General features: G+C 55.9%; 1 protein-coding gene across 4 annotated transcripts in view; it reads left to right on the forward strand.

Moving 5' to 3' along the window:
• The window catches only part of KDM4B (lysine demethylase 4B), a 156,180-nt gene that overhangs the window by 119,278 nt on the left and 13,062 nt on the right, over positions 1 to 23,840 (forward strand). For 3 of the 4 annotated variants that reach the window (XM_019653433.1, XM_019653434.1, XM_019653436.1), the window contains exons 10-14: positions 5,385 to 5,581; positions 13,488 to 13,589; positions 13,950 to 14,149; positions 21,819 to 22,267; positions 22,483 to 22,603. In XM_019653433.1, the coding sequence (XP_019508978.1) occupies positions 5,385 to 5,581; positions 13,488 to 13,589; positions 13,950 to 14,149; positions 21,819 to 22,267; positions 22,483 to 22,603 (1,069 nt within the window). The remainder of the gene's footprint in view (positions 1 to 5,384; positions 5,582 to 13,487; positions 13,590 to 13,949; positions 14,150 to 21,818; positions 22,268 to 22,482; positions 22,604 to 23,840) is intronic. The other variant, XM_019653435.1, reaches the window with a different exon arrangement.

The raw sequence follows: 23,840 nt of genomic DNA on the forward strand, positions 1-23,840 counted from the left end.
TCTTAACCAACGCGCCACTCGGCCAGCCCAGACACCATTCTTATGACTTCATTTAACCTTAACCATCTCCTAATGCCCCTGTCTCCAGATGCAGTCATATCGGGGTTGAGGGCTTTAATATAGGAATTTGGGGGGACACAACTCAGCCCATAGCACATGTCTGTCATTGCTCACACAGTTCACTAAAGTTGGCATGTGGGAAGTTCACCACCAAGGTCCTTAGTCCTCAAGGTACCCTGTAAAAATTATTTTATGACTTAAATCAGTGTTCGGCAAACTTTTTGTAAAGGACCAGATAGCGAATATTTGGGGATTTGCAGGCCATACAGTCTCCATGTGACTGCTCAGCTCTGTTGTAGCAGCACCAATGAGACCGTGGACAGGGCCGTGTGCCAATAAAACTTTATTTAAAAAAACAGGTGGCAAGCCACAATCAAAAGAACTATGGTTGGTGTTTGATGAATCTCCTTGGCTTTTTCTAAAGATTTTTGCTCATAATTAGGGCTTTGCTCTATTCTTGACTGTGCATTTTGTATTTCTTCAGATAACAGATCCACCCTAAGAATGTTTCTGTTTTTAAATGGTGCCGTTGGGCAGGCTTATTTATCTAATCTGTCCATGGCGCGCGCGTGCGTGTGTGTGTGTGTGTGTGTGTGTGTGTGTTTCTCTCAGTAACGAAGCAGAGAATGGCTTTATCTGGATTTCTCACTTCCTTGGGCAAGATCCCTAGGAGGGGGAGGTGAGGGCCGCACTTGCCTCAAGTGTGGAAGGAGCCGCGTTCTGCATTTTATCCAGGGCTTGTCAGAGCTGCGAGGCTCCAGCGTCTCTGTCCAGCTGGCAGCTGGTGTGTGCTGTCTCCAGCAGCTTGGCCTTGCTGGGGGCCATGTGGGGGGATGGTGGCAGAGCCTGTCCTGTCCCTCCTCCTCTGGGGGGTTTGCAGGGGGTGGAGCTGTGGCTTCTCTCTGCTGTCACTTGAAACAGCCCTTGTTCCTCCTGCCATTGAACACATTCCACTGATTAATTAAACTAGCACAGGCAGCCCCTGGAACAGTGGTGCTGGCGCTGTCAAGGGCTCTTTGAGGTGCACTTTGCTGGCTGTCAGGCCTCTGTTGATGTCAGGCACCATCTGAGAGCCAGTTTCTGCTCACGCGTGTTGGGGGAGCTGAGAGGGGTGCCCACTCAGCCTCAGCCCAAATCGTGCTGCTTCACTCTGCTGGCAGGTCGGCATCACTGGTGAACCGGGAGGGCCCATAGGTTCTGTGCCCAGGATTGGGGTACAGGCCAGTGGGTGGGTCTGAGCCCTCCCTAGACAGGCCCACTCTGTGTACAGGAGGCTGACCCCAAGGCAGGCAGGCAGGCAGGCAGGCAGGCAGGCAGGCTGGCCTAGGGTAGAGACCCACTGATAATGAGCTTGTCTGGGAACAGACCATCTGTAGGGGGACAGGCCATGCCCTCTGCACCCTCACCCCACCCCCGCACCTCTCTGCCTCTTGCCTTGACTCCTTCATCTGTCCCCACATGCCCCACTGAGCACTAATGGAACCACCAGTCACTGGGCCCTGGCTAATATGAGCAGGACTCATGCTGCTCTGCGGCCTCATTACCTAGTTGCTCTCAGAGGGGGAGGCCCTGCCCCTTGTGGTTCTGGTGGCTGAGTGCTTTATGCCCCCGCCAGGGTATAGAGAGCCCTGGAGCGCACTCAGGAGTGCAGGGGGTCCCTTAGACCTCCTCCCCTAATTGTGCCCTATTTCTCCATCAGAAACTAATGACACGGTTAAACCCCCTTGGAGAGCACACTCTGTCTCTGTCGCTGTGTTGAGACGGGAGACTGCCAAATAGAGGAGCTGGAATGAGAGCATCAGAAACTGTCAGCTCGTCACTCCAGCAGTTCCTTATGAAAATGCCATCCCAGAAGTTTTGGGAGCCAGACAGGGGCGAGAGGGGGAGGATGATCTGGGGCCTCGTTAATGAAAACAAATAGTGCGATTTTCTCTCGGCCTCAGTTCCTTCCCTTGGTGCAGCTCCCAGGCTGCCCTGAGGATTCCGCCACCAGCCTTTAGCCTACAGCCTGCCTAAAGTCCCCTCCAGAACGGCCTCTGCAGGGGAGAGGCGCTCCGTGCATGCTCCTGGGCCCCTGAAATGAAGCAGCTGCACTTGACAGTCCACTATGCACTTGGCCTAAAAACAGATGATGGCCATGTGGGGGAGCTGTTTTGGGATCTGGCATGGTCAGCCCCGGAAAGTTGCTTTAGCAGCTTCCTCTCCCAAACTCTCAGGCAGAAACTGCGATGGGTCTGCAGTGCCTGCACCCCTGATGAGCTCAGCCGCTCAGCCTATGGAGGTGACTATCACTGTGTCCTAAACCTGGGAGGCTGACAGTCGTTACCCCTAGGACCCACAGGACCTTGCCTTGTTCCTACTGTCTCTTCCCTGGGTGCCTATGCTCCCCAAATCTCCATCCCCCCACACATGACAAACTCTACCCCAGCTAGAACCCGCACAGAGATGTGAGGATGGCTGTCCCCAGTGGCTTAGTCCTGGCCTGACGAGGGGGTGAGGGCCAGGCTCTAGGCCACCAGGCAGGGTAGGTGGCTCCATGGCACCTGTCCACGTGCCCTCTCCACAGGCTCACACAGGTGCTTTTTTTAATTACTTAAGGAAAAGCAATTGCAGAGTCGCTCAATACAAATCCCTTAAGCTGCTGTTGATGGCGACGCTGGGGAGGCCGAAGCCCGGCCAGGAATCTGAAACACGGGCACCATCTGTGCTCCCACCACTCCGCAGCCAAATTACACTGCCAACCTTTCTGTGCTGCGCAATTTTTCATTAAATGAATTGAGTTTGCTGGGAATCGCTTGGTCATAAATATTCCCTCTCGCTCGTGGTCTTGTCATTGCTGTCCCCCAGTCCAAGCCCGGGCGTCCAGGCTGGCAGCGGGGAGGGTGGAGGGTGCTGGGGCTGCAGGAAATTCCCAGGACATTTTCCGCAGCCTCCCCTGCATCCTTACCCCCAGCTGCCTCCGAATTGGGGTCATAAATACTTCACTGTTTCACGAGCAAATCGAGGAAAGTTTGGAAGGCTTGTCAGGGCAAGGTACATATTAAATTAAAAGCATTTAATTAAGGCTTTTCCTTTCTGTTTCCTTCATTTCCATTGAGAAGGTGGCAGTGACAGTGAGAAGGTTGTCTAAGGAAGATGAGATGTGCATTTAAAATGGAAATGGGATTTTTGCTACAGTTTTGGAAATGAGCTGCTTCTGAGCCTGTTTATTTGACAGGGAGGCAGAAGAGTGTCCACTGGAGTTCCCAGTGGGCAGTTGGATTCCCAGCTGCAGGGGCTGCAGTGCAGGTGGCCCCAGGCACATCCCTGAGGGGCGGCTGCCACAAGGCCTCCTGTGACAGCTCTCAGGACAGGTGTGTCCCCAGCTGTGTGTGTCCCCTGAAAGAGTCAAGAGGCAAGGACTGTGCTCACTTTAGAGGGAGGCAAGTGCAGCACCCTAAGGTCAAGGTCACCCCTGAGAACCCCTTGTCTTCTGTACGTCCCTCCCTCGACACAGTTTCCAGATAGCTTCAGCCATCCCAGTGGAGACTCTTTTTCCAGAAGTCAGCCTCCCTTTCCAGGGGCTGCTCTAGCCTCTGGAGCCTAGATCGGGAGCCAGAAAACTACCCCCTATGCCAAATACAGCCCTCTGCCTGTTTTTGTAAATAAAGTTTTATTGGTACACAGCTATACCCATTCATTTTTGTAGCATCTATGATGCTTCCTAGCTACAGCGCAGATTTGAGAGGTTGTGACAGAGACTTTGTGGCCCACAAAGCTGAGAAAATTATTGTTTGGCCCTTTTTTGGAATTTGCCAACCCTGCCCTAGACCAGAGGTTCCCCTCCCTCTCACAGTACGATGCTTTTCTAGCCCAATCTTGACCTTCTGAGGTAAGTGGGAGACCAGTGCCTCCTGGGTTCCTCCCACGACTGAGGGCTCCCTGTCGGAAACCAGTTTCTAGGACTCTTGGCTGGCTTCCCTGATCTACAACTCCTCCAAGTGTCAGTGTCTCCAGGATACCTGCGATGCCTCCTGCACAGTGCCCAGCCCTGGGGGCCACCCTGATGCTACGACATGGAGAGAGAGGCTCTGGGAGCATGTGATTTGTTGGAGGGGGTGGTGTTCAGAGTATGAGGGACCCTAGTTCAATCAATCCTTGTCACACACGTTTGCTCCTTGCTTGAAGCTCCCAGACACAGAGCCCCCCCCCCAAATCCACCCCCTCACTGTCCAGGGCAGCATCTGCTCCGACCACCTGGTACATGGTGTTCCAGCTCCCTTCCTCACTAGGCCGCTTCAGTCTAATTCTGGCCCCCCTGGGAGAAGTTGCTGAGCCTCCCCTACCTAGGTCCTCAGCTTCCTCTCTCGAACGCTGCGAGATAGGGACTCCGAGCAGGGGTGTGTGACATAACCTTCTGGAAATCACATTAGTTTCCTTCATCGTCTTTGGGACTGGCAGCTTTTCCCTCTTTTTTTTTTTTTTTAAAATATTTTTTTTGGGGAATTGGGGGGATGGGAACAGTGCTGGGGAATTGGGGGAAGGGGAACAGACAAGTTGCTATCGTTTTTTATTCTTCAGTCTAGTTGTGGAGGACGTTGCTTCACTGGCCCAAGTTGGCACCATCATTGCGCTCTTCCTGGGCGAGACAGATCAGTCGGCTTCTGGACGGCCGCTCACTGCGGCTGCTGGCCGCTCACGCTGGCTGCTGGCTACATACGGTAGCCCATGGAAACCCACTGCCACAGGGGCTGCAGCCTATGCCGTCGCCGGCGACTCTCGGCAGCCCAGCTCCAGGTCGAGCTGTTGTTCAGCATCTTAGCTGTGGAGGGCAGTGTCACTGGCCCTCATATGTGGGATCCGAACCGGGGTCCTCTGGCGTCCCAAGCCAGTTCTTAACCATCGCGCCACTCGGTCGGCCCTTTTCCCTCTTTTTAACCCTTGGTTATAACTGCTGTTATAAAAGAGTCCATCTGAGTTTGTACCTACTTGGGGGCGCACGTGTCTGACCTCCAGGAGGTTTGGTTTGAACTGAAAAGAGGCAGCCTGAACTCAGCCCCGTGAGGCCTCTGGCTCCTGCGCTGGGTCTCAGGCCTGCTGGTCCTTGAGCTCTTCGCAGCATAGGACCTTCTCTCATTTCTTGGCACCGTGTGCCAGGTGGTGGTGACCACATTGGGGTGGACCAAAGGCTCACATTGGGGAGTACAGCTCGGAAAAGGATATTCGGTGGCCTTCTACTTGGGACAGGAAGGTGCCATTTCCTGTCTCATGATAGAAGCTCTAGCTTCTGTCTAAGTGGGTGGCTCTCCCGTGGGCTCAGAGGGTGTCTCTCCTGCCTCCCACAGTGCACGTGCCGGAAGGACATGGTCAAGATCTCCATGGACGTCTTCGTGCGCATCCTGCAGCCTGAACGCTACGAGCTGTGGAAGCAAGGCAAAGACCTCACGGTGCTCGACCACACCAGGCCCACGGCCCTGAGCAGCCCCGAGCTCAGCTCCTGGAGCACCTCCCGAGCCTCACTCAAAGCCAAGCTCCTCCGCAGGTGAGTCACCAAGGAGCCTCGCTGGGCTTGGCTCTGCTGGTGACACCATAAGTGACCCCTGCCCCAGCCACTCCCCACTAGCTGGTGGCTGCAGGCTGTCCCCCCTCCTTTCCTCTCTCTTTCTCCTCCACCTCTTCTTCCCTTTCTTGCTGCTTCTGAGGCAGAGTGTCCTCATATTTCCCAGGCCCCGACTTTCTTGCATGTGCAGTCAGCGGGCCTCGAGGCAGGTGGTGTCTGCTGTCCCTCTTCCTCTTCTACTTGTGACCCTGGGTACGATAGCCCTGTGTCTCTGGGTAGGGGCTGCTGGGCCTCTTCTTGGTTGTAGCAATGGCAGGTCCCGTGCTAGAGTCACGGGGCACAGGGGAGCCTGGCACTCTGTGCTGGCCCCTACCCTTTCTCATCTGGTTGTTTGTTTTGACATTTCCAATAATGTACTGCTCACATCTGCTGTCACGGAGGTAACTGAGAGGCTTGGCTCCCTAGGGACATCCTTTACCACCCCATTCTGTCTCAGGAAGCCCCCTGCCAACCCCAACCTTCCAGGGCAGCATGGTGGCTGCCCAACCGCACGCCTAGAGTCTTGCCGGGGAGGAGAAGGTGAATTGGCTGCATCCTATTGGCTCCAACATCAAGGCTATGGGGCTTGGATGGCAGGCCTGGGCAGAGGAGGAAATAGACTTCCTGCCAGGAGTGAGATGGCAGGGAGCACTGTGCTCCCACAGTGCCATGCAACCCTGGAAGCTTCAGTCCCCATTTTGCTCCTTCTCTGAGAAATGTCCAGGCTTTCAGGGCTCAGAGCTGCTCCCACAGAGTTCTAACGGATTCCTTTTTGTTGCCCAAGAGACATTCAGCAAGTCCTCGCTGGGCCTGGGTGTGCACTGTGGCAGGGAGGGATGGGCCAGAGTGCTGCTGTTTACAGCTTAGCTGGCCAGATGGTCTCTGTCTCGACTCCGCAAACACTCCCCGACAGTGCACATTCAGTAAACAGCAGGGCGTGCTCCAATAAAACTTTATTTGTGGACACGGAAGTTGGAATTTCATATAATTTTCAGGTGCCACAAAATGTTATCATTCCTTTAACTTTTGAACCATTTAAAAATGGAAACACCGTTCTTAGTCTGTGGGCTGTACCAAAACAGGCAGCAGGCGGATCCGATCCTCGGGCGAGGCTTTCCATCTGCAGCCCCTCTCTGTCACTTCCAGCTTCTCTCGTGATGCACAGCTGGCCCCAGGGCCTGACCACTGAGGGGGTGGGGGCTCGCCAGCGCCCCGTTGGTGGCACTCCCACACTCGACAGAAACACCCTTGGATCTCTTTGTGGGAAAAATCATCCTGAAGAGCCGTCACGCCTGGTCAAGAACCTTCTCCCCCAACAGGGCTGTTCTGTTTTTCAATGTGTCTGTGTGAATCACAAATCTGGGGCAGTCTCGGCCTCCCCGCATGTTTCCCCACCCCTTGGCCTCTCTCTTTGAGAATGTTCCTCAGTTCAGAATGTTTTCACATCTGTTCCTGACAGCCCACCTGAAGGTGAGCCTCTCTTCTCATTTCTTTTGTTGTCTGTCCTTTTGATTTCCCCACTCTCCTGTGTGTCCTCAAGAAAAGCGACTTCTCTGTGAGGCCACATGGTGGCAGCAGCTTTCCCAGCAGGACAAGCTTGCTGAACAGAGTGAGATGAGATGCAGCATTTGCATAATGGCTAATTGGCTGTGGCTTAGGCTAATTGGTCAACAGAGCCGACTGCCAATAAACAGGCGCTACGCTCCAGAAATGGATGGGATTAGAGGACCAGGGGCCCCAGCTGCTCGCCCTAGCTAGGACGTCTGTGCGCAGAGGAAGCCGCCCCCAGCCCCCCAACCACCTCCCCACCGGCCTTCAGCCCAGCCGGCCCTCCCAGCCGGCCCTCACTGGAGGGTTCTTGGGCACCTGTCACGCTCCGTTCCTTTCTGGAGCGTTTCTCTCCTGCCCCGCCCTCCCTTGCTTCTGACCTGGGGAGCTGTAATATTCCAGCAGTGGGACTGAATAACAAATTAAGTTGTGTTCCCAATATACAATTTTCTTTAGAGCCTTCAGTATGTAAAATGAGGCTGATTCGCTTTAAGTCATGGTGGGGGGGTTTTCTCTGAAAAGGTTGATTTGGGGGACTGATGTTTGAAAGCCCCTCTGCTTGAGCGTCAGTGACTCAGAATTGCCTGTGCCTTTCTCTCCTGGCCCTGTGCCCGCTCCACATTGCTGTCCTGCACCTGCCTAACTGCGCCTGGTCTCCACTTAGGGGGGCTACCCTGAGCCTCAGAGAGTTTGTTTTGGGGGAAGAGTGGCTTGTGCTAGATAGGAATAGGGGCAGATCTGGCTTCTAGACCAGGGTGCTGTAGCCCTCCTTCCTGTCCCCCTCCCCCACACTGTGGACACTCGGGTGGTTGTTATCTGTGGGAGCCCATCCTGAGCACTGTGGTGTGTTGAGCAGTATTCCTGCCCCCACCGACTCAATGCCAGGAGCTCCCCCAGTCGTGACAACCACAGATGTCCCCAGACACCACCCAGTGTTCCCAGACAGAGGTTCTGTGCCCGTCTGCTGTCTCTCTGCCCCCACCCCTCTCCGTGCAGCCTCTCTTCATCCTCTGGTACCTGCAGCTTCTCCCTGGTCCCTGCTCAGACCTGCTCAGTGAGGTCCCACCCTCACCCCATGACAGTCCAGCCTTCCTGACAGCCCCCCACACTGCACCCCACATGTCTTCTTGGATCAGAGGCCAGGTGTGGGTCCCGCTGGGAGAAAATGTCTGTTGGGTTCTCGTCACCCTCCTGTGGATTTATCTTCTATGCCTAAATCTTGTCAGAACAACTGACCCTGCCACGTGACAAATAGGGCACAAAGCTGGGACCTTCTTGCTCCTTGCTGTGCAGCCCCTTTGGCCCTTACCACCAGATGGGATCCCTGCTTGGCTGGCACAAGCCACCATGGCACTGTGCCCAGGCTGGTCTCCGCCGGGCTTCCCTCCTCCAGTTCCTACACACAGCGCTTCTCCGTGTGCAGACTGCCATTCCTCTCGCGTTCTCTTTGTTTCTAACGAGAGCTCAAGAAACGAACTGCCACCACCACACCCATGCAGGGAGGATGGAGAGGAGACACGCTGCCTCACCAGGACCCTTGGGTCGCCGGCCCACCCCAGCTCCTGCTGGCTACACTGGCCATGGCCCCCAGCTGCCCACAGGGGAGACCATCAGCTGAGCGTGGCCAAGAGCCTTCCGGCCCTGCTCACCCACCCACACCACCTCTCCCCCACCACCCTTGGGTCACCATAGAAATGAGGGGACAGGAGCAGCTCCTGTATCCTCTTTGATACCTCCCGATCCCACTCAGGGCCCCAAGCCAGGCTGGGCACTATTGTATCTCTGACCCCACTCCTGCCAGGGCTGCCCTGGCCCTGCCAAGGTCCTGAGCCTTTCCCCACAGACACAGCGCCTGGCCGCTCATGAATGGGTCCTGTGACTCCTGGGGCCTGGCAGGCCCTGAGGAGCTTGTTGCCCTGGTGACTTACTGAATGTTTCCTAAATTATTCTTCCCCAGAACACGCTGTGCAATTTCTTTAAGGCAAAAGCCTCTAAACACCACACACCTAATTATCTGTGGGGGCGGGGAGCACTGGGAGGAAAGGGGACTCGTGTCCTGGGGCTCTACAAGGGGGAGAAGGGCCCAGGGTACATCGCTCACAGCCCCTGCTCCTGAACCCAGGGGCTGTGCTGGCACCTGCCGCCTTGGCTGCCCCGAATTCTCCCTATGGAGTCAGAAGTCCCTTGTGAGAGCTGACAGCCCTGCCCTAGGGCGTAGATGGGCTGTGTGCTCTGGACCCCTCGGTGACCAGGCCTAGAGCCACTCTGAGCCCACTGCATGGGACAGTGGCCCAAGGGAAGCCCCCCACCCTGCCTCTCCTGCCATCTGGGGTCCAAGAACACCTGCTTTTATCTTGGAAATATTAGTATAAGTATTTGGATTCAGTCCCAATGTTTGGTTTGTATAAACTTAACCAAGTGACATCCAGTTAAACCTGACAAATAAAGTGAATGTTTATCTCTATCCTCTCCTGAAATGCCACTAAATGACCATAAAGAGGTGATAGAACAGGAGAGGGGACCGTAACAGCTGAATAGCAGCCGCAGACTTTGACAAGAAGGAAAGAATGGGCAGGCGATACCTGACTTTGCAGCACAGAGAAAACTCAAGTCCGTGGGCCGGAGACGGGGTGGCTGGTTCGTGCTGAGGACCTCTGGAAAGGCCTAGGTTCTGAGACATAGATACCTCCTGGGTTGGGGGACTGAAGTGGGCTGGAGGTAGGTGTGAGGAATTGCTTGGCTCATGGCCCCCCTGACCTCACCCCATCTCCCAGCAGAGGACGTGGCCGTGCTGCCTGGTGAGGTTGAACCTGGGTGGTTCTGGGCAGGAAAGAGGGGCCTTCCTGAGGTTCGGGTGATGGAAGCCTGGCTGCCAGCCCCGCGTACCCCCAACCCCAAGCCTGGAGAATGTAAGGGTTCTCTCCAGGTCACAGAGGGGCCCAGCAGAGCAAAGCTACAGATCTCGATATAGGGGTTCCCCGTGAAGCTCCTGCCTTCTCCACCCACTTCAGCAAGCCCTGCTTGCAATGAACAGCAACCAACAGCCTTCTTAGTCCCTCGCACAACTCAGCCAGGGGTCTCTAAATCTCTGAGGAAACTCCCAGAGCGAAAGAGAGTTTCTCAAACAAAAAGGAAAAGTGGAACTCCACAGAAAGAGATGATGCAGGGAGCAGAAGAAAACTTCCACATTCTCCTCAAAGAGTGGGCATGGCCTCTGCATTTATGATAGAAGAACCTGCTGGTGTAAAAAAGAAACATTTAGGAAACAGGTGGCTCTTGGACATTTAAAATGTGAGCAGAGAAAACGTAAGAGATGAGTTGGGAGAGATGAGATGAGCTTGGGGAACTCACTAGAGTGCCACACAGAGATGGAGCTGGAAAGCAGGTCAGAGGCTCCATGGAAGAACTCCAGCCTTTATCGGAGTTTCAGGAAAAGAGGAAAAACTGTTTTCTGGGACCCAAAGACTTGCACAGGATGAAAATTACACACACCATGCATGGCATACCGCTCTGCAATTTTACAACTCTTGAGTTAAACACAAGATCTCCAGAAGTTCTAGAACAAATAAGTTTGTCAACATAAAGAACAAGAGACTCAAATGGCATCGGATTTAGCGATCATAAGGCTACAATCTTAACAGACAAAGGGACAAGGCCTTCAAAAGTCAGAAGAGAAATAATTTTCAGGCTAGAACTATGTAACCAACCAAATTACCAACTAAATGTGCGAGAGTAATGAAGATCTTTTTAGACATGCAAAGTTCCAGATTTCCCCTCCTTTCTGAGGAAGCTACTGGAGGATGTGCTCCAGCCAAATAAGGCATCAGCCAGGAAAGACATGGGATTAAGGAAACCTAATCCAACCCAGGAGAGTCCAAGCTAGTTTCAAGATAAGGATGTCATCGAGGAGTATGTGACACCCTTCATAGGAGACCACACCAAGAGCTTGGAGATAACTGAGAAAGCTAAGTATCTAAGAGAGGGGGCCAGTTACTAACTCCAGGAAGAGCGAGCAAAGAATGCAATGCAAGCAGCTCCATTGCTCATGAATGAACAATATTTACACAGTCAGAAAAACGTAAAAATGGAATTCCACCACAACCGAAGATGGTGGCAGATGCAGGGAGAGAAGTTGGTGGGTGTGGAAACAGGAAGCATGGCCACACCCTAAGTGTCTGTGCAGCTCAGTAACTCAGCAAGAAAGCCAGAACAAAAAAAAAAACAAAGGAAGCAGTGTGGGGCGACACATGGAAGTAACTACAAGAAGGAACAGCTAAAAGAGGACGGTTGGTGTCGGGTCTGGGGAGTGGCCCGGGGGATGCTGTGATGGCCAGACTATGTTTTAGGGTATGCCTGGTAGACACCTCACCCCCAAATTCTGAGGCAGATTGGCCACCAATTCTTCCCCTGTTATTCTTCCAACTTAACGTTCTCACAACATGGGTGTTTCTTTGCATGCTGATGTGGAGCTTGCCTTCTCCCTGTAGTAGCGTGTGGCCCTCTGCCTCGGCCTGTCTACCTAGTTCCGCCCATTCCGGGAGTCTCTGCATGGGGGAGGCCCAGTGGTGCCCCAGAGAGCTGAACCCAGTGGAGCATTGGGGGCTGAGGAAAGCCTGGGCTCTCTGAGGTCCCCCAGTGAGGACATCCTTGGACAGCCCTGGGAGCAGACAAGGCAGGGTCAGAAGTGGACTCCGGGGCTTATCCCGGGGTCTGCTGGGAGGAGGGCGAGAAAGGGGCAGAGGGGCCGGGCAGCTGCAGGAAACCGAGGCCAGGTGAGTTGGCAGTAGGAGGACGCTCCTCTACTGGGTGCTCCCGGGGGCCAGTGTGAGGGTTCGCTTTGGGTACCTGGCCCTGCAGTCCCGCAGCACTCCCAGACTTGGAGAGCAGGCCCTCCTCAGATGATAGCTAGTGTCAAAAGCTGCCAGATCCTTGGGCTCTCTGCCTGTCTTTCTGAGAGGGGCCACACCCAGACTTTCCCAAACTCGCCCTGTGTGGATTCATTGGTGGCTCTGTTGTGGTGGAGTGTCCCCAGGGTGGCCTAAGTCTCTAGCTCCTGTGTCCCCTCCTGCCCCACCTGTCCTCCCACCCCCCTCCCCTGCAATGACCCGTGCACGCCATGCTGTGTATGATGCCATGCCTCTGCCCATGATGCTTCCCGCCCCCCCCCACCCCGGAATGCTCCCTGCTTTTCGCCTCTGATCATGGGGTGTTCATGCTGCAGACATCAAGCGGGGCTTGTCACGTGCCTGCTGGGCATTGCCTGGGCTCAGGGGAGATGGAGCCTCAGAGGCCAGGGCCCTTGAGTTAGGCAGCCGAACCATGAAAACAACCTGCAGAGGTTAAAGTGTTAGGGCACTGTTAGGAGGGGCGCCCCAGAAGCCAATATGGAAAGCAGGGACAGGCTGGGGAGGTGGCAAGGAAGCTGTCAGGTCTGGCTGCTGTAGGCACCCCCGGGTGGGGGGTGGGGATCCTGATGTTGGGAGCCCTCGGGGCCTCCCTGGGCCCCCACCCAGCCCTAGTCAGATAGCCCTGCTTCTCCTTGGTGACCACTGGTCCTTGAAAGTGTGGCTGCCACAGGAACCCCCATAGGGCCTCCATGTCTGAGTCTGAGCCCATTGCGGCCATATAGAGAACACACAGGTGGAGGGAAGCCGCAGCCAGTGCCTCTCAGAAATGACTAGGAAAGACGAAAGGCTAGTGGGGGCTGGTCAGAGAGCCTGGGGCCTGCGGCCACGGGGGCACTCCCACTCCCTGGAAAGCATTATTGCCCTGCCCAGGACTGGGTCTCCTCGCATGCCCACCTCTGCCCAAGCTCCTGGGGCACCACACACCTCCTGTCGGCCTACCAGCCCCTCCCTGGAAGGCTCCTGGACGCCGTTTTCCAGAACCCCTCAGGTGCCCCAGCCACTTACCTACAGGCCCAACCCCTGTCGCTTTCCTTTCTTCCTTTTAACCCCAGTTCTCCCTCTTGTTCACTAAGAAGCCATCACTAAGCCTCCTCTTGAATTCTCACTGGGGCCAAGGTTTGCCCCCGTGTTCCTAGGACTGTTGCACCCTGAGCCGAGGTTGGGTGTGAGGACATGCCTTCCCTCCAGCCCAGGCCCTGCCCCAGAGGCTGGCATTGGGGATGGGGTGAGGAGGGGCCGCCCTGGGCCCGGAGCTCCTGAGTGTGTGTGGAGAGGGACGCAGGGAGCACAGAGAGCCGGACGGAAGCATGTGCCGGAGATGAGCCCCTTAGGTGAGGCGTCTTGGGGAGTTAATACAAGTCCTAGAGAAAAACTCCCTGACATTTACGTTCTAGACAAATTAGTCTGAAAGAAAGCAGACACTGGAAAAAGACTGAGGAGGAGAGAAAACCAAATCTAGAGAGGAAGAAAGAGCAGAGCAAAAAGCCGGGGCTGTCGTAAGTGTACCTTTTGTTTCGTTTGTTGTCTAGGCATTTACCACAAGCTGCTATTTCCATCGTGGTCACACTCCCCAACCCTTCTGCCCGCACCACACGGGGGCTCCTGGAGCCAGGGTCCCATCCCGTCATCTCATTTCCAACTTTCATCAGCACGTGCTTGACACGATCCCATCACCCCAACTGCCCTCCCCCGCCCAGGCCTCTCTCCCTCCACTACTCCCTGCCCCCAGGAGCACCCCACTGGGCCCCCGTGTCCCCCAGCTCTGGTTGGGAGGCTCCATTCTGCCGGGTGGAGTACACTGACCGGGGGTTTCTCCCGTCAGTTTCGCCTCCTGTCTGATGACTCTCCCTCTTCAGGTCTCACCGGAAACGCAGCCAGCCCAAGAAGCCCAAGCCAGAAGACCCCAAGTCACCAGGGGAGGGGACGGTGGGGGCAGCCCTCCTTGAGGAGGCTGGTGGCAGTGTGAAGGAGGAGACCCCACAGGAAGCCGACCCTGAGGACGAGGAAGAGGATCCCCAGCTGCCACCACAAGGCAGGGATGCGGAAGGCGCAGAAGGTCAGTCCCGGCCGGAGGGCAGGCCAGGCCAGGCCTAGTGCCCATGCCGGCTCCTTCCTGACCCCGAGCCGGGGTAAGGAGCCAGCATTCACTGTAGCTACACTGTCGCTGCTCTTGAAGAATCCAGTTCATGTGCTTTCCTGGCTGGGTGGGGCATTCCATAAAAACATGCATTCCAGTGGGTGCTGTGAAAAGTTCGTCTCCTCCCAGGAACTAGAGAGGTGGCCTCAGTCCGTTTAGGCTGCTCTGACAACACCACCGGCTGGGCTGCTTAAAAACTATAGGCCTTTGTTTCTCGTGGTTCTGGAGGCCGGGAGTCCAAGGTCAGGGTGCCGGTGTGGCTGGGTTCTGGGGAGGGTCCTCTACCGGATCACAGACAGCTGCCTTCTTGCTGTGACCACACATGGAGGAGCCAGATAGCTCTGTGGCATCTGCTGTAGGGGCACTGATCCAATTCATGAGGGCCCCACCCGTAGCCTGACCACCTTCCACAGGCCCCGTCTAAGACCATTGCATTAGGAGTTAGGTTTCATGTGGGCTTTAGGGGGACACAGACATTCAGTCCATAGCAGAGGTGGTATCTGCCCCATTGTGAAAGAGGACAGCCTGCTGTTTGTGGCCAGATGTTGGATGAGGCTGTGGAGGGGACAGTCCCCTGTCTCGCTGGATGAGGTTGGATATGAGGGTGAAACTGGAGGCATGGTGGGGTTGTCTGAGAAATGTGCCTTTCATGCAGCATGGGCCCTTTTAGCCCTGGAATATTAATCTGTGAGCATTTTAAAAGTTCCCACTCCCATGTTTTACAGTGTTTCCTTTTCATTTTTATGGCTGGCTTCATTTTCCTGATTTATAGCTTCAGCTGCTCCCACATTGGCACATAGCAGCTGCTCCCCAGGATAGAGGAGGAGCCCTCTCTTCTCCAGCCCTTTCTAGGCATCGGACAGTGAAGGAGCCTGGAGGGCAGCTCACCCCCACAGTGGTGCCTCAGACCCTGGTCACAGACCATGAGTCGTGCAAGGATTCTGCTCGGGTCCTCGGTTTCCATCTTCGTGGCTCTGTCTTGGAACATGTGCGCCCAGCATGGCCCTGCCTGTCTCAGAGCTATACGCTCATCAGAATGCAGCATCCAAAGTGACAGTCCGTGGGGCACAGTCCAAGGCAGGTGCATGCTCCTGACATACCCATAGGCTGGTGCTATGGGCCCCAGTTAGGGAGTGACTGTGTCCCTTGGCTGGAAGGGTGAGTAGCTCTGAGGGGGTCCCCCAGGCGCTCATGAAGGGAAAAGCAGAGAGTTTCTGGGCGAATTGAGTGCATGGCCCAGTGGGGCATCACGGAACTGCTCAGCTCACACAGGAGGTCTAGACAGCCTGGAAAGCAAGAGAGGAAAGGTGCCCAGTGGGAGAGGAGGCCACTGTCTGGGTGTAGGCGCAATCCCCTACATAGAAAGGGGTCCGGGGACTAAGCCATGGAGTCACTCAGGGTGGTGCATGAGCCCCATACACAGAAGCCTCGTCTGGTTCCCATGGCCAACCATGGACAGACAGCAGCATCATCAGGATGCCACTTACAATAAAAGCAAGCAGAGTAATGCCCCTTGGAACAAGGCTAACAAAAAATAAAAGACCTTTGTGCAGAAAACTAGAGATGATGAAAAGCAAAGAATTGCTAAGTAAACAGAGCCATGTGTGTTGGGGAAACTCCCCCTTGTGAAGATATCAATTATCTAGCAGTTCTCGCAGCTCTTTTCAGGATCCCGGGGGTGTTGACCTGAATGCAGACAGAGGGAGAGAGGTGGAAGAAGGGAGGTCTGTAGGCTCGCCGTCAACTCGCAAGAGAGAGGGCCCCTCCTCCACTGCACGTGGGAGACATGAAGGCCGCCGTTATTCACCTGGGGGACTCAGACATGGCCTCAAATGTCACAGGCACGTATGCATGAAGGCTCATTTACTTAAAGTTCAGAAAGCTCGGCAAACCAGACCATGGATTGTTGAGGGAGCGTTTGCATCTGCTCGGGCTGCCTAACTAAGCACCCCAGATCGGGACTTTACCAGCATAAGTTTATCGTCTCAAGGTTCTGGAGCCAAAAGTCCACAATCGATGTGTCGGCAGGGCTGCTTCATTCTGAGGCCTTCTTAGCATGTAGATGACTGTCTTCATATTCCTTCCCTGTGCCAGTGTTTCTGCCCAAGTGTCCCCCAGTCACATTGGAGTAAGGCCACCCTGATGACTGCGTCTGAACTCATGACATCTGCAATGACTCTTGTTAAAATAAGGCCACATTCTGAGGCACTAGGGGTAGGACTTCAACACAGGAATTTGGGGGGCAACACAATTCAGTCCATAACAGAGAATAAACAGTAAAACCAAGAGAGGGAATAAGAAGTGACGGGTTGCTCCCAGGGACGCCCTGTAAGGGGAGCTGGGAGAAGCACACGGTGCTCAGGCCCTGCATCTGTGTTGTGTGTGGTACATGTGCCAGGATGTAAGAAATAACGACCAAATGCATGGTTCATGAGACAGTTGGGTGGTCAAGCTCGGGTTGTAATGGGTAAATAATGAGCTCTCCAAGGTGGGCCCCTGGACTGAGAGCCTCGTATCTCAGGGCGATGCTGCCCCAGCTTGCCACCTAAACAGGAGGTTCTGTGTTCCTTGAGTGTAAAACGTGTACTGTAGGCAAAAACACAAGCCCTGGAGAGGGGTACAGGGAGGACACACGCCCTCTTTTCCAGCCGTCTGGCATCTGCACCCCCTTCCAGTCTCATCCCAGGACCCCCGGGTCTTTTCCCAAAGGGTATCAGGGCTACAGGCCTGCAATGGTCACAGTCTCATGTGGTGGGGCCATAGCTCAGTCCTCTGTGGCTGTGGCTTCCATCAGCTTCCAGAAGCACGAGGACCCCAGGGAGGGTGGGGCCATTCCTAGGGTGGCGTCTGCTCAGGGCTAGCAGTGCTCCCTGACTCCAGACACACCCCGTCCCTGTCCCATGACAGTCTCATTCCCAACAAGGAGTTGAAGTATGGGAGGTCTACCAGAACACCCGTTCCTCTAGCAAGGAAGGGGCCTCTTCGGGGCACTGGGTGTGTCTGCCACTGCCACAGAGCCCTGCTGAGGTCAGGAGCTCCCTGGGAGTCGTCCCTCAAGCCCGTGGTGGGAAGACAGCTCTGAACACAGCAAATAAATAAGCACTCACAGTCAGGGGTGACAGCAAACACATGTTGGGGGAACGAGTGGAAGATTTTAAAGTGGTTTCTAGACTTCCTTTAATACCAGCTTAATGTTCCTAAAAGCAATAAGTGCTAAGGACCGTTTCAGGCGTGAGCAATAGGGCGTTTGTTTTGTTTTTGCAAAGGGAGACTGTTCCCTGTCACTCACACATTGGATGCTCTCTGACAGTGTCCAGGTGCTGGGGTGGGGAGGCAGATGGCAGGAGTGGAGGCTCCTGGAACTGCGTGGAGGGGCAGGGGTGAGTGTCCCCAGGAGGAAGTCCCCTAGGGGTGGGAGGGGCCCTGGGCTGCTTGATGTGGTGCCAGGCCTGGGGGGCCGATTCCCTGACTCGCTGCCAGTGTCACAACCCCAAACCAACTGCCAGGTGGTCTGAGATGGATCGGCAGCCTCCCTCTGTCCCTGGTGCCCACTCCTGACCCGGGCAGAAGGCAGGAAGGTCAACCATGGTTTGCTGGGACAGCAGGGGCTCCCTTCTGCATGGCCATGGCCATGGCCATCTCACAGGGCACTCGCCCCACCTATTGCTGGGCACAGACACTGCTTCTCACAGGTTAGGAAATGGGGGGCAGTGGGGGCAACACCAGGACCCAGGAGGGCTGGTCCACCACAGTGCCATCCTGCCTCCCAGGCAGAGCATGCAGTCAGAGGGGACCCACCCTGAGGCTTCCCAGAGCCTGGAGGAGACTGGCGGGCCCAGGGGCACAGGCAGGAGGTGCCGTGGGCAGTCCTTGTCATGGAGTACCCGGTGCTAGGAGTGGCCTGACAGCTTGTCATTAGCTTTAGGACAGCAAAGGTGCAGATGGTCTGGGCCATTACAAGGAGGCTGCAAATTTCACTCAGGGACATATCCTGTCATAACAGGACACGTGCCCCCAGCTCAGTCCAGCCGGGCCTCGCGTACCATCACGGCGTGCCCTGCCTCAGGCTCCGCACAGGAAGAATGCGGAGTTGGCAGGAGCGGCCCAGACCATGGGGACCAGGACCAGCTCACCCAGGCTGGGCAGGAGTGGAGGTGGAGTCGTAGTGTCCCTAATCCAGGCCGCAGTCACGAGACCACCCCCTAATCTGTGGCCAGCATACAGCAGGGTTTGAGTTTGGGAGCCCAGAGCGCCCAGGGGCTCTCCATGCCTCCCCTGGGGGAACATTGGTGCCGTAGTGAAGGTGTGGGGACCCCAAGGAACCAGGCAGGCTGATAAAATCCAACAGTGAAAGGGTCTTAGCTGTGACATCCCCCCACCCTGAAGAAAGTACTACAATAGAAGGGCCTTAGCTTGTCTGCTGCAAGTGGGGGTCCCTGCCATTCAGCCCACCCTGTATCCCACACTCCAGGATGTGGGAGGCCCCACCTGCCGGGGAGGGACTGGCTGAGACTCTCAGCACTTTGCGTGTGATGTCCCTGCTCTGTTTCGAGGCTCCCTCAGGCCCCAGCAGGTGGGGGGGGCTCACTGAAGTCCCATAGCATGGCTTTTGTGTGGGGGCTGTGGGGGTCCCCACTGTGAGGACAGAGCCCAGAGCACTCAGGTGTTCTTCCTGGCCTGGGCTTGTCCCCTAAAGCGTTCTCTAGTGTGTGCCCCCCTCGGCTTTCCAGAGCCGGGGAGATTGAGGAAGAGACTGGAGCTTGTCTGTATTTGACAGTAGTTTCCAGCACGGAGAGTAAATTGAACCTGCCCTCCTCAGGCTGAGAGACACAGTGTGATTTTCAATAGTTTGCACTACGAGGGAGGAAGGAGTATTGAATTTCCTTAGAGAACAAAACCGTTTATCCGAAAGTGCCTTTTACACAAATAGGACGGACTCTTAGGCCAGCCTCAACATTGGTTCTGTAAATTAGCCCCAGCACTGCCCGGGCCACTGATCTCCAGGGTCCCTCGGTCACCTTCTGGGGCCATGCTGCCATTACCGAGCATTACCGAGTAATGCTCCATGTCTCTCCCCCTCCGCCTCTCTCCCCCTCCACGTCTCTGGGGTGCCATCCAACTCCAGCTTCTGGAAGGGAGGGAGAGTCTATTATTTGCTTTCCTTGGCCATATCACTTGGCCAGATTCATGAGGAGCTGGTGGGAGGGGAGACCTGGGGAATGGTCAGGGCTGCTCCAGGCGAGGCGGAGGTGTGGGAGACATCCTCAGGACTGGAGGACGGGGCCAGGGCAGGGGCAAGTGGTCCTGTCGCCTTTTCGCTGATGGAGCCTCTCTTGAAAAACACAGGGTGTGCTCGCCAAGAACACCATGGGCCCATCCCAGCAGCCAGTGCTGCAGCGTGCAGATGGGAGGAGGGGAGCTGGGGTGCCTCCACACAGCTTCCTGTGGCCTGGCCCCCATGGGGGGTGAGTGCGGCGATTCGGCTCCTGCCAACACTCCAGGCTGGTGTCTGCCAGCGGTGGGGGTGGGTGTCCTTGATTCATCCCCTCCTGGGGTCAGTGCAGATCGGGGTAAGTGACAAACCCTCACCCAAGGTCATGGGCACTTGTTCCGTCATCTTTGGCTGAGGAATGGGGATGACATATGGACAAGTTTTTATAGCAAGAGATAAAACGTAGATGCCATGTTGCAAACCAGAACTCTTCACGCTTCTCATTGCCACCAGTTTCTCCTGGAGAGGGACAGATGCCTGCCCTCCATTTGTCCTTATTTTCCTAACCCGAGACTTTCAAGCACAGGTACCACTGGGCCTCACGAGTCCTGTCAGCAGGATGACCCCTCGTCCCCAGTTGTCCAGGAACCCCTCGTTCCCAGACAACCACGATGGTTGTTCTGGTTTCCAGCTGGTGTCCTTTCGTCTATGACATTCTGAACCCCTGGGGACCTGGGATTCGCGGATGGGGGCCTGAGCTATTGTGCTCATTCTCCATACAGGGCAGGCAAGGCCTAAGAGCTCCAGGGCTGGCTGTGCTGCAGGCTCCGTGTTGGTGGGCTGCTGCCAGGTCTGTCATCCTTGAGAGTAGGACCCCTGATGCTGTGTGCACCTCATCCTGAGCACAGCAGGCCTCACACAGGTCACCACCTGCAGAGTTCCCTGGGGCTGGCGTGACAGTGACCACACAAATTTATTTGCTGACAGTCCTGGAGGTCAAAAGCCTCACACAGGTCTCACAGGGCTAAACCCAGGTGTGGGCAGGGCTTGTTCCTTCCTGAGGTTCCAGGGAGAATTACTTCCTGCCTTTCCCAGCTTCCAGAGTCGTTGCATCCTGGGCTCATGGCCCCTTCTCCATCGTCATCGTCTCTCTGACCCTTCTTCACAGCTCCTCCTTCTGACCACAGCTGGGAAAGGGCCTCTGCTTGTAAGGACCACTGTTAGTACATTGGGTCCACCCAGACCGTCTCCCGTAACACAACCCCATCTGCAAAGTCATGTCACTGTGTCAGGTTCCACATTCACAGGTCCCAGAGCTAGGATGTGGAGGTCTTTGGGGGCCATGATTCTGCTGCCCACACATCCGTCCTGACCCCAAAATGCCCCTGAAGACACGCTTTGCCTGCCTCCCACCCCACCCTGTCACCTGTCAGGAAGTGCTCCCGTGCTGGCCCGTGGAAGTGGAAGGGTGTTCCAGGCCCTTCAGGCCCATCTGGCTCTTGTGTTCCACTCAAGCGACTGCTTGTTTATGGTTTATTGTTTGAGTCTTTGCTTTTTTTTTTTTTTGCTTTTTTAAAGATTTTATTGGGGAATTGGGGGAGGGGAACAGCGTTAGGGAATCGGGGAAAGGGGAACAGACAAGTTGCTGTCCTTTTGTTCTTCAGTCTAGTTGTGGAGGAATTCGCTTCACTGACCCATGTTGGTATTATCGTTGCGCTCTTCCCAAGTGAAGCAATCACTTGCTGGCCATTGGACGGCCGCTCACGGCGGCGCATGGCAGCTCACGAAAGCTCACGCCCGCTGCCGGCCAGCCCCACTGCAGCCTATGCCATCACCAGCAATTCACAGCAGCCCAGCTCCAGGTCGAGCTGTTGTTCACCATCTTAACTGTAGAGGGCAGTGTCACTGGCCCTCATGTGGGATCCGAACTGGGACCCTGCTGCTCAGAGTTGGCTCCCAAGCCAACTCCTAACCAATGTGCCACTTGGCCGGCACAAGTCTTTGCTTTTAAAAAATGTCTACAAGTTGTATGTATTTACTGTAGCAATATACAAAACTCAGATATCTGAAAAGAAAACAAATCTGCCTCTGCCCCCTGCTCAGAAAGGACGTGTCTCTTTCCACCACCTCATGCTAATCTAGAAGGTGCTTTGAGCACCTGCAGAACTTGGACGGGGAGGCGGGGGCGCAGGCGCCCCCATGGCTCGGGTGTGACTGGTTTCTGGCCATCTGGCAGCATGACCTGGCTGTGGTTTGAACTTGCCCAAAGCCTGTGTTCTTTTGGTCAAGGCCAGAGGGGGTTTCTGCCATCTCTAGCCATCTCCCACCTCAGCCAGGGGCGTCCAGCCCTGACTCGTCTCCCCTCTCTCCCCACAGAGGACGGGCGGGGCAAGCTGCGGCCGGCGAAGGCCAAGACTGACCGGAAGAAGAAGAGCCACAGCCCCCTGCACTCTCGCCACCCACTTCTGCCGCCACTGCCGCCGCCTGCACTCGCTCAGTTCCCCACGGAGGAGCTACCCCCACCCCCACTGGAGCCCCCGGTGCTGACCCCCAGTCCTGTGGCCGCTGCGGAGAGCCCCCTGCCGCCGCCCCTCAACGTCGTGCCTCCCGAGGCACCTGGTGAAGAGCCGGAGCTGAAACTGCGCCCCATCATCCCCATGCTGTATGTGGTGCCACGCGCCAGCCCAGCCACATGTGACAAAGGCCGAGTGTCCTGCCAGCAGGCATCTGAGCACTTTGCCCAGAAGGGCCCCACCTGGAAGGAGCAGGTGGCCCCCATGGAGCTGACGGGGCCCGAGGAGGAGAGAACAGCTGGCGAGATGCAGGTAGGGCACCGGCCATAGCATCCCATCTCACAAAATGGCCCCGAGGCTCGTCACAGAAGCTGGTGGCATGCACATGGCTTAGAAACCACAGTGGCTCCCACCACCTCTTCCTGGGGCCTCGTACCCCCGACTGGGGAAACTGAGGCACTGCTGAGCTGGGCTCTACTCCCATTTCAGAGCTGCGCCCCACAGACACCTCTTGTCCTGTGTTTCAGTCACCGTCAGCATTTTCCAAATTGAAGATGGAGATCAAGAAGAGTCGGCGTCACCCTCTGGGCAAGCCGCCAACCAGGTCCCCACTGTCCGTGGTCAAGCAGGAGGCCTCCAGTGACGAGGGTGAGTGAGGATGCCGTCCCCTGCCTGTTTGGGCCCCGGCTGTGTGTGGCCACCTCTTCTCACCCAGCGCCTCCCCCGCCACTGCCTCAGGTCAGGCCCTCAGACCCAGCCCCACACACAGTCTCCCTACTCAGCCTTCAGGGCCCCCCCTTGGACCATCACAAGGCTCTGTTCCCCTCAACCCCATCTGCTGTTTCCCACTGTGGGGAGTTCATTTGTGCTGGGCCCAGGGCCTAAGATTAAAATGTGGCCTGTGAGGGACAGGCCATGGCCCACCTGGGCTCCAACCATAGTCTACTGCCTGGAACCCAGGACCATGAGTGCCATTTACCTTCCTGTGACTGGGCTTCTCCACCTGTACAGTAGGGGCTGCTGGCCCTCCCCGGGTTCCCGTGACGATGGTGCGAAGAGCTGAGGGGAGGTCATTACTGTTGTGACTGTTGCTGACTTTGACCTGGAGCATGGCTGCTCTCTGCCACCCACCTCTGAGCAGACGCAGTTCCTGCCGCCAGGCCTGGGATGGCTAGTTTCCCACCCCCACTCTGGTGGCCCCTGTGCATTTGCACACCGACCTGGCTCCCCAGTTGGGCGAGGGTCCTGCTTCATCCTCCCACAGCCACTGGATCTGCTCAGATGGCAGGCACAGACCTGGGCTTCCAGAACATTCACAGAGCAGGCTAATAGGACAATGAGTGGAAAGATGCACCTAGCCCAGGTGTGCCACCTAGGGCCGGCCCCTCCTGTGCCCTGTGTGAGCAAGGGGCAGAGTGTGGCCGCACCCCTCAAGTTGAGGTTTGAGAAATAGACTCAGTTACAGAGCTGCGCAAGGCCTGAGAACAAGCTCATTTCCAAGTTCATTTCCAGCAGATGTTCTAGCTCTGTGGTCCCTGTGCCCATGGAAGCAGCACTGTGCTGCGTGGAGGTGCAGAGGGCAGCTCCTATTTGCTTGTGTGACTAGAGGAAACCTTTATGTCATCTCCCACCCCCATTATTAGGGGCCGGCCGAGGGTGGGTGACACAGGGCTGGGGGTGGCCAGTCACAGCAGAAGTGACTCTTCCTGGTGCTGATCTGGCCATGGGCCCAGGAGAGAGAGGTTGGAACAGTAGGCTGTGGGAGCTGGAGCTGGAGGGGCGGAGACAAGAAGCTTCTATTTAACACACAGCTGAGAGAGCCCCTATATCGTGGGCAGAAACCCTGCAAAGCTAATTTTTCATCTTCTACTTCAGCTTTCCGTTT

This window comes from Hipposideros armiger, unplaced genomic scaffold (assembly GCF_001890085.2).
Source record: "Hipposideros armiger isolate ML-2016 unplaced genomic scaffold, ASM189008v1 scaffold_202, whole genome shotgun sequence".
Lineage (NCBI taxonomy): Eukaryota > Metazoa > Chordata > Mammalia > Chiroptera > Hipposideridae > Hipposideros > Hipposideros armiger.